We start from the raw sequence: 19,203 nt of genomic DNA on the forward strand, positions 1-19,203 counted from the left end.
CCTCATCTGTGTTGACTGCAGGTAATGCTACCTAATGGCCAAAGCCTGCTGCTGTCCAAAATCTTTACACCACCAGAGACTCCACTGAGGCAAGAGCACTGGAGAATAAAGCTCTAACATAGAAGTTTGATCAAAAATATAAAAATCCCTAAGCCAGCCAAACATGTGCAGAATGTCTGTAATCCCCTGGAAGGAACATTCCTATGAGCACAGGAAAAATTTGGAACTTTTTATGGTGTAATTTATAGATATATACAATGGGGAAAAGTTTTGATTGCCTGTAAGGAGTTTGATTAAATGAATAAAAAGCAATATAATTCCATGAGTTAATAACTTCAGTGGACCTGCTGACTGGAGAGACAAGGGCACACAGAACCTTGATGACCAGAGAAAAACCAGGTTTTCCTTCGCCTTCAGATCTTGCAAGCTAAATAACTGCTCTTCTCAAAATGCCAAAACACAAGCAACAAAAGGAAATAAAATAAGATATGATTGAGTGAAAAAGGAATACATCTCAAAGTTTTAATAGCAGGTGAAAAATTATAAACAAGTGGAGCTGCAAGCCAGCTGGGAAGCAGATGATTTTACTTCAGGGCAGGTTCGGTGACAACAATAAAAGCTCATTCTGGATGCTGTGTTTATGCCTCAATTCCCCAGAAAACCATCAATAATCTAATGAGAAGGCAATGCTTTGCAGCTCAAGTGACAGCACCACTTCACCATCAAACCTTTACAAATGACAGCAAACAGGCAGTAGAAACAAGAAGGGAAAACTCAGGTGCATCAGTGTGAGGGTAAAATGTAAGAATGGGGGCAAGGCAGGGAGAAAAGCCAGTAGGACATCTGAGAGAAGGCTGGCTCCAGAGTTATTACTGGACCTCTGTGTCCAAAGCTTATTCATTTTTCATCTGCATTGCCAACAAGATAACAAAGCTCCCTGTTGTTTATTCTTTTGGCCACAGAAAGCAAGCACATCACCCACCTGAGAACTCATCCTTGATAACTATCCCAATCACAAAATCATTATTTCTTTCCCCATATAGCAGTGTTTAGTACAAAGTTGGTGGTGGGATGGGCAGCAAGATGGAACCATAATTTCATTTTTATACTGCAGGAAACTGAAGAAACTCCCAGGATTTGTTACTGGTTTCTAATAACCATAGAGACCCTAAATGGGATTTTTCTGTTCCTTTAGAGTCAACTTAATGCTAACACAGTCAAAAAATCTTTCTTTGCATCTGTAGGTGGTCAGCTCCTATCGAGGCATGAAAGGACTTTATTTTCTCAAACAACTTCCCATGCAGGGATGGAGAAATATAGCTGGCACACAAACAGATGGTTCAGCCTTGGAACTTGGTGAACTTCTATTCCTATTATTTTTATTTGTACTGTAGCAGTGCCAAGGCAGTTGAGACTCCCCTGTGCTACAGTGCATGGGAGGTCCTGTAAACAGAATAATTGACACTTCTTGGTGCAGTTTCATGTCCATTTCTGCTGCTTCTTCAGCATCATGCAGCCAAGTTTCAGTCTTTGCAAACATTTCTCCTTGGATTCATCAGGTTTGTCATTATGCCCAAATTGGTCAGACACTGTTTAAAATCTCTGTGTGAAAAGCAGTGCTTGCATAGTTTCACCTTTACAGCACAAAAATCAGCCAAGGGGCTGAACTTTATCTTGTTACTTATGGTGCTCCTTTGATTTCTGTAATGCCCTTGCCTTTGAGGTATGAAGGACAGCCCTCTGCAGTGGGCTGCAGTGAACAAAGAGTATCTATATGTGAGAAGGGAAGTATGAGAGAGACCAAGGGAGAAGTGACTGTTGTTACTGAAGGTGGGGACTTTGATCCTCCTCTGATTGTTTCTGGTAGCTGTTTAGTCTTTGTAAGATACTCAGAGAAAGAAAGTAATTACTAATCTAATCAGAGGGCTACTCATTCAATATTTTCCATGTGATGCCTAATAATTTCCCAATGCATCACCAGAAATCAGCATCAGAGAAAAGCAGTCTGATGCCAGGAATGTGATAATTGAAATATAATGAAATATTAACAGCCAGCCAAAATTTAACAAGGGAAGGAAAAAGGTAAGCCCAGACCTACCATGCTGTGGGATGTCCAGTTTCAAACAATGAAGCAAGCATGAAAACCATAATAAATTAGCTAGAGATGGCACAGGAAAAGGCCTGCAGCTTTCTTGCTGCTGCTCTTTTTTTCCTCAAGAAGAAGCAGGCATGGGAAGGTGATGTCACTGGTTTTTTAGGCAGCTCAAACTATAAAGAGACTTCAGTTTGAGTTTTCTACATTGAAATACTATTTTAACATGAAAGGACTAGTGGAAGCTGTCTGCAATGCTGAAGCAATGAGATTATGTTGTAGGAGGTGAATAATAATTCTCTGGTTTTATCATCCTGCAATTTATTCCTCTGTGACAAATTTATATTTTGAAGGAAAAAAAAAAAAAGATTCTCTAATCCTTAGACCTATTGTCCCATTAAAGCTGATATCTGATATGGATCAAACCTTTCTGAACCTGGTGCTGTGTGTTGAGGCATGTCCTTGGATTCTCCAGAAGCTGTCCCAATCTCCTTGTAAATTCCTGCAGGGACAAAGGGGATGCTTTAATCAAAGTGGTCAGGGCTGGTTTGTGGCTGCCCTCGGGGCTGTGCATCCTCTGACCAGCAGCAGCCAAGCAAGTTTGCCCAAGTGCAGAGACAGCAGCACCTGAAGCCTGGAGCAGCTTTAAACATTGTATTTGGTTACTCTGCCTCATTGCTGGTCAGATAGTGATCCTATCTTTTGGGTCACCCTCCCTTAATTTGAATCACTAAATCACTCAAAGTTGTGAATTTGAAAATCAGTTGCTTTAAGGGATTTTTAAAACCTTCTTTCTAAAATCAGTAATAGTCAAGAGATATTGGTTTGGATTCAAATCCTGTGGCAGCCTGTCCTCTGAATACCAGTACTGTGGTTCAGTGACATCTTCAGAATGTTCCTTCAAATTTTGATTTTAAATAGAAACATTGGGGTTGTTTTTAAAAATCTGATCATTTTCTAAGGTTTACCTTCAACCAGACTCTATCAGGCCAGTGCACAGCTATGTGAGGTTCACATAGAAACAAAAAGGACAATAGAGGGCAGTTCTTGGCTCTTCATAGCCTAAAGCCAAAATGGTGAAATTCATGGGGTTCTTCAGTACATGAAAAAGATCTCACATTAACAAGAAAACAAAAACAGCAGCAAAGACATGGCATGCAGGGACAACATTAATTTCATTTATGTGCATTTTTATTTAACATGCACAGCTTTCTGTGAGCAGTAGTCTCAAATTCAGCCCTTCTGGTGCCAATAATGACAGCAATAAACAGTGTGATAAAAGCAGGTTTAAGTGAGACAGTGGGGAATTTGGCTGGAACATGAGTGACATACCCTGTAATGAGTTTGCAGCTGAGAAGTGAGCCTTTGTCTGCTTCAACATTTGAGCTGAACTATAAACAGGGAACCTTTCCTGATTATTAACTTCCCCTTTGCTTTGCCACAGGGCTTACTTGTCAGGAAGACAAGAATGAATGTGAAGAGAGTCTTTGTTTTCCTGGAGTGTCTTGTATGAATACCTTTGGATCTTATGCATGTGGAACTTGCCCCACTGGGATGGAGGGAAATGGTAAAACTTGCAAATGTAAGTGTTTTACATGATTTATTTTAAGAGAATGGGGGGGAATGGGTTCAATTCTACTGCTATTATCCCTAATTGAGTATTTTGCCACTCATTTCAAGTACAGACCCTTAGATGTACAAAACAGACTATTGTCATGTTATATTAATGTGAATATTTGCAAATTGCTCTGCTATTTTTCATTCTGGTAGAGAAGGAGCACCACAGCCTACAAAAAAGCACTTTGCAGAGAGATCATTTGCCAGGGACACTCTGCACATTCTCCACTATTCCACTCCTAAATACACATCCATGAGTGAGCATTTGGTGAGCACCTCCAGAGCTGATTTTGCTTGGGGTGACAGCTGCTAGGAGAGTGAGAGAAAGGTCAAGGTGCCAAACCTTTCCATCCTTTCACCTCTGTTTCCAAGGTGTGTTTTCATTAAAGGACATAGCCCAGGGAATGCCTGGCATGAAGTCATTCCTCAGATCCCTGCTAGTGAAGGAAAGGGCCATGAACAGTTTTAGATCTGCTCAATATTTGCCTTTAGAGGAACACACTCTTCATTGGGGAGCCTACAGTGACTTTGTACTCTGAGACCTTCCCAGTGCACTTGGCATGACTCACACACACTCTGCTCATTCCAGTCACATGGACAAAAGCCTTCTGCAAAAGAATTTTTCTTTTTTTTTTAACCAGAAGGAGATAAATCAACATTTGAAGACTTTGTTACTTGTTTTTTGGTATTTCCAAAGAAATCCAAGAAGTGGAATGCAGATATTTCCTGTGCAGCCATTAACATTTCCTCATATTGACTACAGAAAGGAAAGAAATATCCATTGTAAATAGACAGTGGTAGCTGCAGGACCCTGGCACCAGCAGCACAGCTTTTGCCAGATTTACCAAACATTCCTTCAATCACATTGCCAAACACCTGTATTTAAAGTTTTCTGTGATGCATCATTTGGCCACATTGGTTATTTCAAAGTGATTTTGCATCTGTTTCACAAATACATATTTTAACTTGACCCACAAAGGAATGAGATACCAAATAACATGCTTTTGAAAAACATAACATTTCTTACTTTGCATTTTTTAATAACAGGAAAAAATTCTGTTCCTGAAATGAATATTTATTAGAAGAAATAAACCTGAGGGCTTATTTGTTCACCTAGGATAGGATAGAAACCATTATTTTGAGCTCTGATTCAGAAACTTAACATTCCTGCTCTTACCTCCCTTGCTTGAGTATAAAGGGAAGCAGGACTGAAGTAGCTCTACAGCTACTAAAGTGAGCAACAGCTCATTGTATTGTTATATATATATATATATAGAGAGAGAGAGAGACAGTCAGAATTTCAGGCTCTTTTAAGAGCAGAGGATATTCAAGAGACCCAAGGCAATAATTGTTTAACTTGCAGCACTATCCACGTAGACTTTACCCCTAACTGATTACCTTAAAATTATGCAGAAAATCACATTTTTCAGAGCCTCCTCCTTACATCCATGTGCACTTTTTACAAGTATTTCCATCCACATGAAGCTGGCAGCTGAACTGATGAACAAACACTCCCACCAGAGTTTCAGAGAGAAGGAGAGGTTTCAAGGAGAGGCAAAACTCAGCCAGAGCACAGCTCCCAGGATGAGGTGCAGCACCCCCATCCAAGGGGCAGTGCTGTCAGACACTGCTTGACCTGAGCCTTTCCAGGTGCCCTGAGCCCAGTAAAAGATCACAGAGCACATTCAGACCCCCAGACAGGCAAAGTTCAGAATGCTTGGGCAGAATAATTTCTCCTATGACTGGTTGAAGCTTTGCTGTGTGCCAGCAGCTGGGCCCACCTGATCTGCCTCTATTTGCTTGCAGGCTTCCAGAGGAAATTTGTGCCAGCTTACCTGATTTGCTGTTGCTGTGGCTTTTTATCATCAATCACAGCTCAGCTCTAACACCTTGTTTTTGTCTCTGTGATATTTTCCACAGCTGTGCTTGCTGCTGATGTTACAGAAGCTTTAAGCAATGGCAAAGGTGAATTGAACAGGACTAAGGTTAAGCAGCCACTGCAATCCTTAGAGACAAAGGATTCTCCTGCAATTAAGAATTTTAACATAAGTGATAGGCACGGTAGGTATGCAAGGATAAGAAATCTTTTTCAGTTGGGGCAGATTATGGATTCAGAAATCATTAATTTTAACACCTTAACAGTAAACACAAACCAGCTGTTTGTAACACAAGAAAATTTGAGTTAGAAAGAGCCACTCAATACATCAGGCTGTGGATTGCTGCTAAACAATTTGACATGGAAGGGAGGCATTACAACAATAACAGTCAGAGTGGTCAGGCTTAATTAGACATCTCCACTTCTGAGGTGAGACAAAACCACCCCAAATTGTAGTGATCAATGCAGAGCAAGGTGATAAAAGTGGCAGCTTAGGCCAGCTTGCCATGACCAAGTGGTGCTGGTGTTTTATTTCAATTTTTAATGGGCAGTCACTGAATTGCTACTGAGTTTTAATCACGAGATCAACTCAAGGAATGAACCTGCCTGTGGCAGTAGCCTTTCCCAGAGGTGCAGCACTCTCTGACATGGGTGTGTACCTGCACCATGCTTGTGTTGGTCCTGCTCCAGTGAGTGTTGCTTTTTAATTGATTTTCCAGTGAAAGCAGGCAGCAAAAAATTGAGATTGGTCATGTCTGTTGTACAGAGACAACAAATAAATAACATATTTTATATGTAAAAATAACATATATGTATTATGTATATATTATATACATATATTATATGTAAAAATAACATATTTCACATGTAAAATAAAAGGGGTTTTTTTTAATTACCCTCTTTTTTTTAAATATCTGTACCAGGCCAGCCAACCCCTAAGCAGAACCTGCCTCCTGCTGGTATCCTATATCCTGATACTGTAGGTAAAGTGCAAGAATAAGGCAGAAAATACATGAGAATCATGAAGTCCTCACTAGAAGCAATTAAAAGGGATCTACAACCATCATTAAGATTGTATTCATCATCTGTTCTCTGTCTTGACACTATTATATACTTCACAGGCAGTTCATATACACTTGCTATTCAGTGACATCATAAGTGCTAAAACATTATATACCACCAGAGTGTCAAATTTTGCACATAGTCCTAAGATAATTAAAGCAGTTTTCTGTAATACAAGGTTTGACACATTAAGGATGATTTCCAGATCAGAAACATATGTACTTCACAGTGTAATTTCAGAAGTACAGTATAGGTGCTGTAAGGTTTGATAATTACCTTCCAATTATAAAAGACCAAAAAGATGTCAAGTAATACCTTTTCTCACTCAGTTAATTTTTCACTTCTGCTGAAAATTACAGTTTCTATATTTTACATGATAAATGCCAAACAACTTCGAGTAATAAACTTGAAAACATGCAATTAGAGGACTAATAAATCTTGCTTTAATGAGAAACAGCTGTTCTGTTACACTGTGCCTACAGGACGTTCTCATCTTCGGCTCAAGGTTTGCGAACACTTGGCATTAATTAGACTTTAAAAGAATAAAAGCAGTTACTAAGCTTTACCTGGGCTATATTTTAGGGATGTGTTTCATCTGATGAATGGTGAATAAATGCCTGACCTGCCCTGTTTTGGCCGTGCAGGAGCTGTGGCACAGGTGCCCAGCTGTGCCAGCAGGCCGTGCTTCCCTGGAGCGCCCTGCTTTGACCGCAAGCCCCCCTCCCTTGGGTACCTCTGTGGCCGCTGCCCTGCTGGCTTTGTTGGAAATGGTCGGAGCTGTACCAAAGTCCCCAGAGCAGGTACTTTCTGGTGTTTTGAATTTTACAGAGGTTTTGCCCAGAAAGGGTGTGAGACGGTGTGAGCTAGCGTGGCATCACAACACGCTGTACTCTGGGATCGAGGGCTGGTGGCTGTGTTGTGTCACTCTCACCTGAGGAGCAGCTGGCAGGAATTATGTCAGGAAAACCTGGCTCCATGAGTTGAAGTCCAGTAGATGAACCACCTCATTTGCTACTAGAGGGAATTCTTCAGCTCAGGACTTGTTCAGTGGTATGAATCACCACATCTGTATTTCTGCCACAGCACTGGCACAGGAAGGCAGGACTCGTTTCCTCCTCAGTAAGATCAGAGCATGACATGATGGATACATGCCAGTATCACTCAGCTCTCCTTCCTTCCTAATTCTTCTGCTGCAAGGCATCTGTTCTGCAAGGTGACCTGTGAAGACAATAATAAACAAAGTGTCATGCAAGAACAACTATACCAACAACTGAAGGCAATAGATAATTAAAGAATTTCTGTAGTATTGTTCATAGCCTGAGCAATTATCTTCCTTGGGGAGCTCTGGAAATCAGCTGCTCCCATTAATCTCTGAGGACTGAAGAGAGGGCCTCATTAAAAGAGGTCTTCTGCTGTGGTGAAAGAAAAGCTGGCACAAAGTGGCAATGACACAGCTGTCATCTGATCCTGCTCTCTCTCAATGATATGCCCATAATTCAATATAGGGTTCTCTAGGCACAATCTGGATGATTTTCCCCTTTTTACTGACAGGGGTATTCATGTTTATTCCTTAATAACAGTAGTTGCCAGGTTAGATTCCTTGAAATCTTTTTCCTAAGTGCTCAGGACAGAGTGGCTTGAAACCTGTCAAACTGTTCCCTGACCTCCTACACCTGACCAGCCCTCCTTCACTTCCCATTCTGCATCCAAATCAATGGCTGTTACCTTGCTGTTATATTTTAACACACTCTATCAAAGTGGAAGCAATTTTACTGCTTAGTGTAGGTATCATCCAATCTCTTGGAACTATAAATTGATTTTAGCCAGTTCTCAGAATCTAAAGGTCACAAAAATAAACTCAACGTTTTTCTCTCCCTAGCAATGAGTATGTACAAAGTATTACTTAGTCTGCCAGCATCACTAAACCTATTGACTCTTCTATAACTTGGGGAAGCTGTAAAAGTGGTTGAGGAAGGAAAAAAAAATCATTGTGCATATAAATAACTTTTCTGTTATTGCCCAAAGCTGAGCCTTGTCATTAATGGGATAATGGGATACACATTGTGCACCCCAAAGGTCCTTTAAATGCTGTTGAGTAGAACAGACATTCCACAGCTGCAGGTATTGGTACAGTAAATCAGGCACACTTACAGACTGCTTATATAAACATTAACCAATAAATTTGTCTGTGTTCTAGAAAGGGGAATGAAGAGAGAAGCTGCCATTTGCTGTGATTCATACCTGCCATATACAACTCCAGGCAAAGACTTAAGAAATATCCCAGGTATCAGGACCTGAAACAAGTACATGCTTCCTTCAAAAGTGAGCTGTATATCAGAGGCAGGGGGAGTGTTTTACATTTTTCTCTTGAATATACAAAATGAGCCAGGACTTCATGCTGGAAATGATGCCAGCTTGAACACTTCAGGAAGGGAATGAAGAAGAATTATTTTTTTTGTTCCAACAGAACCTTATATTCACTCCTGTGAATTATATCACAATACAAGCAATGAGAATCTTGTGCCTCAAGGTTAAATGAGAGTAGTCATTTGTTTTAATACTTAGAAATGGAAGCAATTGTTGCAGCTTTATGAGTGTCCTAAATTATGGCCAAAATGATGGGTTTAACTTTGCTTCCCAAGTGCTTTGCCAGTAGAAGCAGAAGTATTGTATAGCATTGATTATTAAAAGATATCAGACAGAAAAGAATTGACTCTCAATTAAATTTATGTACAGTTGTGGATTATGATTATTGTGAAATCCTCCCTGTTGTAATAATAGCTTCTATCCCTTGTAACTTATGCCAAAAGTCTTCAAATGAAACAGAACTAATCCTCTTCAGCTTGCTACCGTGCTCGTCAAGGTACTGAGATTATGTGCCACTTCTTTCCAACTCGAGTAATTTTAATCTAAAAATACTCCTGCTAATCCCTATTTTGTATTTTTATTGGCTGCTTTGGACATGAAATTATAGTCAATTGCAGTGATTTAAGGATTAAAGGATAAGTATTTCTTCATACCAAAACCACAAAAATTACCCAACTGCCTTTGTAGGCTGCTGAGGAGAAAAATATTCCAGAGGAAAATTGTCTCCTAAGTCAGTGTTTGATGAGCTGCACCCAAAAATTCCTTCAATTTTGATTTATAATCAACAAAGTACCATTTCCTCAGCATTGATATGTGATAGGTATTCATCTCTTGAAGTGCTTGACTTACTGCAAACTACATAACTCTAAAAATAACTTTCTGAGCTACATTTATCTGCTCTAAAAATGCAGGGCCTCATTCTGTTCTCACTTACATATTTTACCTAGCTTATATCTGTAGTTTGTACCACTTTAAACCAACCAGACTTGGTTGCAATTTTTCTTGAAGTACATCAGAACAGTCTTAAAGAAAAGCCAGTATGGAATTTCACATATAAAGGGAAGTTTTGTTTTTATTTTGAACAGAATCACCTATCAGAAACAAAAAGCTATTCCTGTCCCTTTCAGACCCATAAAGCAGGTATCCTACATTTATTTAAAATTTACTAGTAGGGTCAAAAAGTCCCTAAAGTCTGCTGGCATTGCAATAAAGAGGAAAGCCTGAGGAATTTAAATCTGTCCAGGCTTCCCTGGGCACATTTCACTTTTCTATAAAATATCTGTTGCTTTCTTGCTAGAAGAGGCAGATCTAGTAAATCAAACCACCCAGGATCATTGGTCATATTCCTGGCACAAAGAAAATGAATATATCCTAATGGGGATGCTGGGGATGTTCCTGCACGCTGCAATATCCGTCTCGTCAGGAGCTGTGGGTATTTCTGCAGACTGCTTTCATCACTCACAGTCACACAGATACCCATCTGTTTGCACTTTCTTTAGCAGGTTAGAAAGGTTGGTGCCATCACAAAGGATTTATTTTTTAACTATTAGTAAATCAGCAATTTTACTGGACAAAGCAGTGCCACATCCATCACCCATAAGAGATTGTTTGTTCAGAGCCAGCTCTTTCTGCCTCCCCTGGTTTAGGCAGCTGAAGATCAAGGGAGGGGGTGATTTTATGATCTCTGTAATCGAGTTCTGCTTTCCCATTCAGAACACCACTGCAAGATCTCCTGTCACAGCAGTTAATTTGCAGCATTGTAGACATTTGGCACTTGCTATACTTTTGCATGTGCAGCTATTTGTTATGTTTACGTGCTCTGTGCTTCACACTCCTCCAGTGTCTGCACTGTGCATCTGAATTCACTTTGATTTTACATCAGAGAGACCTCTGTCACCCTCTCATTTGCACCACTGTCAGATTGACATCAAGGTGTGGGTTTAAAAGGAGAATTAAATGTTTTGAAGTACGAGAAGGTGTGTGTCTTTAAACACACACTGCTCAGTCAAACACCAGAGGAACATGTTAACCTCAAGTTTTGCATTCTTACATTTTAACTTGGAAATCACTTCTGTCATTATTAGCACTCATCATTAATCACAATCCATGAAAAATAAATATCTCCAGTAAGAGCTTTGGTCACTAATTCAAGGTTTCATGTCTGGAGATAACTGCAGGAGTAAGGACTTCTTACTGCCTGGAACCAATCAAATGATTTTGTTTCAAGAGATGACTGAGGAATGTAATAGATTCCTTTCATCTTTTATCTAACAGAATTGATGAATTTGCATTAAAAAGATCAAGGCCCAGCTTCCAGTCTCACCCCAGTGTAAATCATAAGTGACTCCACTGAACAAGTAGCATTGCCCTAATGGACTGAGCTGAGCACAACTCCTGGAAGACACAAAAAGTCCCTGTTAAGGCAGGCACATCACACACAGGACTTTTAAATCCGAGATCTGTGTGTACCAATAGGTGTAGATAAAAGGCAAGCACTGTTCAGCATTCAGAGGGTGCTTTGCAAAGAGGAACTAACCCGTCCTGATGTGGTGTATGCAGCGAGTTACATGGCCCACGTGAAGGCAGGGATGGAGATGCTGCAGCTGAGAGGTTGTCTCAGATCCTTGCAAACACAGAACAGGAGCAGTAAACACACAGCAAAGGATACTCTGATCTGCCTCTGTGTGGTAAGAGCTCTCAGCTCTGCCTCTGGGCTCCAAAACTGGGAAGCATTGAATGTCAATGCCTTCCAGCTCCTAGCTCTGACTCAGGCCATGGAAACTGTCCATAATTCATCCCTGGAATGCATGGTGGGAGCTGCTGATCCCTTTCAGAAACACTGTTTCAGTGTTTCTAGCTGGGGTGTATTTCAGTACAAAATGTACATTTCTTTTAGATGGAGCAGTTATGATGTAAAGATGTCTCCTTCAAGGGGTATGTGATGAAATGGCCACTGAAGTGGGGTTAGAAATGCCACACAAAGACATTCCATATAAATTTGGTCCTATGAAAGAGTCAGTTTTGCAAATGGCATACTGGTAATCTTCACATGAGGCCTGGATCAGCCTGGCATTTTGGACATAAGCTCTGACCCTTTCCTGCCCTCTGAGTCTGTAATTGCCACTGGAAATCCACTCCTGTACTTGTCAAGACAGAAAGGGAATCAGAGAGAGTCTTTCTGATGTCTTTCTCCTCCTTAAAGATACCTCATAAAATATTTAAGTATTTTCAGAAAAATATCAAGAGACCTTTACAGTATATGCCATGACCCAAACATAACAACCAAAGTAGACACAGTGGGAAGAATATGTTTAGATAATTTAAAAGATAAATGGTCTCCAGCTTCACTGATCCATACACTCTGTCAATCCAGACCTTGTTAAGTGTTTCCAATACAGATGATATATTTAGGAAATGATGTAGCTCAGCAATAGAAGACCAATGAAGCCCAAGCCATAAAACCACTAGGGAAGAGGACTCAGCTATATGCCATGAATAATATTTACATTCAATCAGAATATCAAGTACAGATTACATTTCTCTCCTACCAAGAATGTGCCACCTTTTGCTTTAGCAATCACTGGGCCATCATGACTTTTAAGTGATAATAACAACTCAGTCTCCAACAAATAATCTGCACAGGATACAGGCTCAGTAGTTTTTTACATTGACAGAGCAGAGCAAGATTATCTTCTCTTAGAATTTCCAGGCTCATTTAATCATCCAGCTATAATAGCACACAGCTTTTAAAGGGAGCCAACCCTGTTTGCACAAATTTGACAAGATTGCTGTTTTGTTAAAGGCACTTAAAGGCCCCTTTAGAACTGGAAGTAACTCAGACTGGACCAATATCCTGGCCCCATTAAAGCCACACAAGAGTCTTTCCACTAAGGGATAAAGCAGAGGAGGATTTGAAGAGAAAGGACTTGTAAGCAGCACAAAACACAACACAGTACAGGGTTTCAATAAATATAGGTGTGAAATATACAGAATTATCACAGTCAGGATGCATTTAAGATCAGTTCATAAGCATCTTGCTGCTTTTGAACATGTATAAAAGGCATAGTAGGACTTCACAGGACTTTCTTGCACAACCAGGGGATGTCCACTGCCAAATCATGTGAATTTTGCCCCAAATATTACATATCACATGAATAGACACAGCAACAGCCTATAGCCAACACAAGGCAACTGATCCTCTGGGATGGAGGAGGAAATCATTGCCCATGCTGATAATATGTTAGATTTAGAATTTCAGAGAATCAGAATAAAAGTGTTGGAAGGGACCTCAAAAGCTATCCGGTCCAACCTTTGTTTTCTCAAAGAGAACTAGCTAAGTTCTTCTGTGCCATACCATCTGAAATCTTATTATTGCAATTCCTTGCCTTTTGCTTTCTAAATAGGGAAGAAAGTCTAGGTACTTGTCCTCCTAATCAGCTGAAATTGTGAAGAATTCCATAAAAGCATGAATTCACTGAGAGTATTTATACATGCTTACATGATTTTTAAATAGATTCATTACTGGTTCCCAGTAAGACATAGTTCACTTTGTGGCTTGGCTTTCATATGTAAAATAGCTCGATTTTTATATGTTTACAGCCCAAAACAACATAATTATTGTTTTAGACCATTTATTTCTTGAATTGAATAAAAGAAGTATATCAGTAATTTATTCTTTGCTGAAATACTTTGAAGTTTTTCAGCTATTTTTTCCTTTGAAGAAATATTATGGTTTTTCTTTTGAAGAAATGAACTTTCTTTATAATCTATTATTACTCTTCTAAAGGATTCTACATAGATATTTCAGAGTATTAGACAGGGATGCTTCAGAAATGATCTGCCTTAATTTAGCCTATTTTGTATAGATCTATCAACCTGTTCATGCCATGAGAGAATCTGAAGACCCATGAGGCATCATCAGATAAGAACACAGTTTCTATTAATTTTTCCATCTATCTCACTTCTGAGAAGTAAAACATACTGTCAATTCTTGAATAGAAAATATAATTTGGTCCCATGAACTCCATCTTAACACCACCTTTGTAGCTGCTGAAATAATGCAGTTTCAGGCTTCAATAATTGGAGGAGGCAGAACACAAAGGAGGAGGGATAAAAGTTCACACCTGAAAGATGGACAAGGGACAATGGAAGGAAGGGTGATAAATCAGCTACAAGGGGATTAAGTGGGAGATCCAGAGTGTGTTTTGAAACACACAACCACACTTCTCCTTCTCTTCCTGTTTTCTTGGCTGGGAATTGAGAGAAAAGCACAGGAAGAGCACTTCTGAAAGCAGCTGCAGAGAAGGGGTTAGATCCAAAGAATATAAAGAGCACAGAAGGAGTTTTGGCAACAAAGCAGTGAGAGGAGCACAGCTCCTGGGCCAGGGGTGAGAGCACATCAAACATTCTGAGTTTTTTTCCAACCCACATGAGGGAAGTTTTCAATTAAATCTTGAAATAAACCGGAAGGTAGACGAGGTGTTTGAGAAAACATTGTTTGTAAAAACATAGCAGGTTTATAAATCTCCATAGGCAATCCAAAAAAAAGATACTGATAAAGGAAACTGTTGGTAGAGAAGGGGAAAAAAAATCCTCGTGCGGGGAGCGTGTTCATATCTTTGCAATCAGTAGTTCTTGCACCATTTTAAAAATGCTGTCTCTCGTGACCCTGATGGTAAAATTTGTATTGAAAACATAGTGAAAAAATCACAAAAGAAATAAAGAAAACCCCCCAACAAACAGAGTCTGAAAACAAAGAGCTCAAAATACATTATTTTCCTCATAGACTCATTTTCCTCTCACTAAGGTTAATCACCTTCCTGCACTTTGCCTGTATGTGATGTCTAGTCCCAGAATCTTACTTGGAAAGCAGATCCTCATAAGAGGGGGAAATGTAATGTATTAGGGTAAATTTCATATTTAAAGCTGTTCTACCAGTTTCAGACTGGAGTGTCAGACTAGGACTTCAACTCCTGGCCTAATAGTACTCTTATCTACCCAGGAGGCCAAAAAAGGAGCTGATCACTTAAATCTGAGAGAAATCTGGCTTAAATGATTATAAACTAAGGCAGTATAAGTGCCCCAGCTCTTTGTTCTTCTTGGTTTTTTCTGTCATGTAATCTTCATAATTACTCTTTATTTAATCTACACAATCTCTTAAACGTCATGAAAGGTTTTTTGTTTCTTAAACTCTAAATCACAATGCTTTCTATTGCAAAAGTTTTACAAATGGAAAAATATTCCCAATTAAAAAAGAGCTATACCTCAGCAAAATCTTTCTAGCAATTGTTTTGTATTTGTTCAGTATGAAAGGGATAATCTTTATGTACTCCTTGACATATCTCAGATAAGACTGAAACTTTTGTCAAGCAGTCAATAATACCATTTGTACCTTCATGGACTGGTTCTTTCCTGGCCAGCCATCTCAGAATCCTCATTTTCTTTAAAGACAGCAGTTAATGAATTGAGATGTCAATTATATTGCTCTGAAAACCTTGAAGCAATTGAACTGCACAGTGATGCAAAAATTATAAATGACCTTTAATGTGACATAAGCAAACTCCCTACCTCACACTCAGGTAATATTTTCTTGTATACTCACTTAGGTTTTCTACATCCCAGAACTGGAAGAGGCCCCCTGGATAGCAGAGTTTAGACCCCCTTCCATTTGTGGGAATCATTCACTCTGAACACAGAAAGTCTCCTAAACAAGGTTTAGTGGGTGAGCTGAATGAAGATCCCAGGTTTTCTCCTCCCCACAAGTGTTGTGTTAAACAGAATGATTCTGTATTTCATTGGCACAAGACAAATTTGCCTTGCAAATTCTGAATGGTGTTAGAGAATTGTGTATGTGCAGCTGCAGCCACCTTGGCAAACAGAGTCTGGAGCAGAGGAGTTGTTATAATCAGAAGTGGCTGAGTGATGCAGAGTCCACAAACTATTCCCTGCTGCTCATGATTTTGGTAGGTGAAGGGGAAGAAAATTGCTCACCAGACAGCAACATCAGCGACACAATCTCATTTTCTCTCAGGCTGAAAGAGCTCAGGGATTGTGAACTGGATGCTCACCTTTTAATTCCATCATTAAAGCATCAAGTGAGTAAATTTGCCCATCAGAGAAGTGGTTTGAGAGCACAAGGACTGAATAGTCCTGTACAGATGGAGAGAGAGTTGTGTGACTGCTCTGCTCTGTGCTGAGCTGTGTGGATGTAAGGCACACCACATTTGACTTTCCATTTTTTACACAAAAAATGATGTAAAGGATCATTAGGTCAAAAATTAAGCTCCTATCTAAATTTACATTAATATCCCAATCACAATGAGCCTTTGAAATGCTTTTTTTGCTACAAAAAAAATCCTGGAAGTAACTCTCTGTAAAACTTGGGAGGTTGAAGCTGTATTTCACTTAAAGGTGGTGAGGAATTGATTCTGGGATTGTAGGAGAAGGGATATGGTGCCTGGGAATTCCACCCACCATCTAGTGTGGGGAGCATCTTCTGGATGCTTAAGAGGAAGGAAAGGATAATCAAAACCATGTTACTGAATATTTAGGAGAGGGAAGACATTAGGGTATCACTGGATGGCAAAAGAAGAGATTTAGGAATTAAACACACTCTAAGTAGAAAAGAAAGTAATGCCAGAACATAATAATATAAAAGAGTTGATGGAAAAAACAGAATTTCCCTGGAGCATCCTATTGACAGGTGCTCTTGTTTCCCTTTTCTCACTCAGTAAACACAGAAACAAATATTAACATGGAAACATACAGAGGGAAATGGGAATATCCTTAGCACTCTAGTAACAAGACTTCTTAGACCAGTGTAATTTTTCTGCTCTCTCTTGACATTTTAAATAAGATTTATGTGCTGGTAGATGTCTCAAATTTTAAATGATGACCCACACAGTGTAATATGTCAAAAGAGCATTTCTCTGCCAACATTCTCCTGAATGAGAAATGGGCTGGACAGCAGGTACTACTAAATGTTAATAGCTCTAAAACTACACAAATTGTAAATTTATTGAATTGTGTTAATAATGAATCCTTAAGCTGCTCACAGAATTCTGAAGGAGTTGTAACTCAAGCAGAATTAAAGGTGCCCATAATCCTCTGAAGTCACAGGCAGAAGTGGCCACAGCCAGAGGAGTTTAAGGAGAAGGAGCCAGTCTCCACCTGAAGATCAGACTGATTTGGGGCATTTTATTAAATTAAAAGAGAGAGAAGCACTTGAGATTACATGATGCTCAAATCATTACATAAATATAAAGTTACACTCATATTTAAAACCCAAAAGGAAAGTTTCCACCTCTAACAGCTGCAAAGAGAAGCATGGCAAGGGAAAGGTGATAAATACTGATATCTGCAGGCAGCTTAGGCTAGTGTTTGAAGTGTCAGCTGCCAGTTTTGGTCAGGATGGGGCTCCAAGGCACATGGCTTGGGAAGAACAGTGTCAAGGTTTGTAAGTCTAAGCCCAGCAAAGATGTGGGGGAACAGCACCAAGGAATATGGCAGTCAGCCTGGTGCACCCTGCTCTAGGCAGGCTGTGAAATGTGTGCTGCTTCAGTGGGAGCAGAAATAGCTGGGGTCAGAAAGGGACATGGCTTCTCTTAACTCCAATCTGGATCTGGCCCATTTTTTTAAAGACTGTAAATGTAAAAAAAAAAAAAAAAAACCAAAAAAAAAAAAAAAAACAAAACACAAAAAAAAAAAAACCAAAAAAAAAAAAAACAAAACCATCCTCCAATCAAACAAACCATAAACTCAGAAAAAATATATTAGATTATTGGATTAATTTTCTGTTTCAGGATGTTGATATCTCACCCTGGGTTTAAGAGATGTCAAGTACCTAAGTACCTTCTCTGTGAATGGCTGTTTTCACCAGCTTCAGAGGTCATTTTTATTCCCTTGGGAATGATCTGGATCCTACAGATTTGCTGTGCCTTAGGAACACTATGATGGCACTGGAGAACCAGGGGCTGGCTGTGACAGCTCTGATTTGTGAAATCCCAGTGGGAAACCCTAGAGAACCAGAGGCTGGAGGGTCACAGGCTGGGGGACCTCTGCACCACATGGGTAGAAAATGTCCTGGTGGAAAGTGCCTCACCCAGCTGGAAGAGGGATGTTAAACCTGTGTCTCAGAAATTTTCTGCCTGTCACACTTGCCCCAATGTTCCCCAGAAGGGGGACAACAGAGGAATCTGTCCTTTTGGGACCTGATCCATACAGGAATGATCTCTGCTCACAGTGCATCAGTAAGAGCAGATGTCCTGCCATGCCCAGCTGGAGCAGAGCAGCATCATCTCTGTCTCTTATCTACTTCTGTGGAAAATACACTCAGTTATTCCACTGCTGCCCATTTCCCCATGAGTTTGGGCAGAAATACTGACAGGGAATGAAAAAGTGGGTTTGTTCCATCATATATAACCTTGAACACTTCTCCTTGTGGGGTTTTTGTGGTGATTTCACCCAGTCCAACATGCAGTCATAGGCTGGTATAGCAGGGAAAACCAGATTCACACACTCACAATTTGCATTGATAATGGGTTACACATTTGAAGATATTGATCAACAGCAAGGAAAATAAATTGAAGTCATGCAGGATTTGAGAAAGCTGCTGACTACAGACAACTGAGTCTGCATTCTTTTGGTTTGCTTTCTTTGTTTTAGCTTATTTAGATACTTGGAGGGCTGCAGAAAGAAATTTTCAGGTATTCCAGAGAAAAATCTATCTTGTTCTTATCTGAGCTAAATTGCACACTGTCAATACATGCATAAATCTGAAACAATGAAAGCTGAGAGGACACTCTGGTCAACACCCTTGAATGACACCAACATCTTATGAAGTTTAGTCACCTCTACAGAGTGGCTGAGAGACCTTTATCAGTATGTATCATAATGAATGACCAACAAAAATGTGTCACTACTCTTCAGTGGTAGCATTTGAGATGTAAAAATTACCTTATCACAGAAATACTCCAAAAATATGCTCCCCCTTACAGGGAAAGATGAAGTTTATTTGAAGGATGGGTATCTCACCTCTATTATCTGCTAAAGAAATAAAAGATTTCCCTTTCTCAGGTAGTCAGCCTGATCCCCTTACTAGTTACTGAAATTTAATTGGGAGGAAAACCCATTTAATTATGACACAGTGGAAGGAGCTCAAAGCTATAATCAGGGCTCATTTTGGAAATTT

At 39.7% G+C, this 19,203-nt stretch overlaps 1 protein-coding gene across 1 annotated transcript in view; it reads left to right on the forward strand.

The window, feature by feature from the left end:
- Positions 1-19,203, forward strand: part of LOC132330286 (von Willebrand factor D and EGF domain-containing protein-like) — a 164,849-nt gene that overhangs the window by 108,512 nt on the left and 37,134 nt on the right. The window contains exons 18-20 of the mRNA XM_059852350.1: positions 3,537-3,674; positions 5,630-5,801; positions 7,314-7,447. Of these exons, the coding sequence (XP_059708333.1) occupies positions 3,537-3,674; positions 5,630-5,801; positions 7,314-7,447 (444 nt within the window). The remainder of the gene's footprint in view (positions 1-3,536; positions 3,675-5,629; positions 5,802-7,313; positions 7,448-19,203) is intronic.

Source organism: Haemorhous mexicanus, chromosome 8, assembly GCF_027477595.1.
Source record: "Haemorhous mexicanus isolate bHaeMex1 chromosome 8, bHaeMex1.pri, whole genome shotgun sequence".
NCBI lineage: Eukaryota > Metazoa > Chordata > Aves > Passeriformes > Fringillidae > Haemorhous > Haemorhous mexicanus.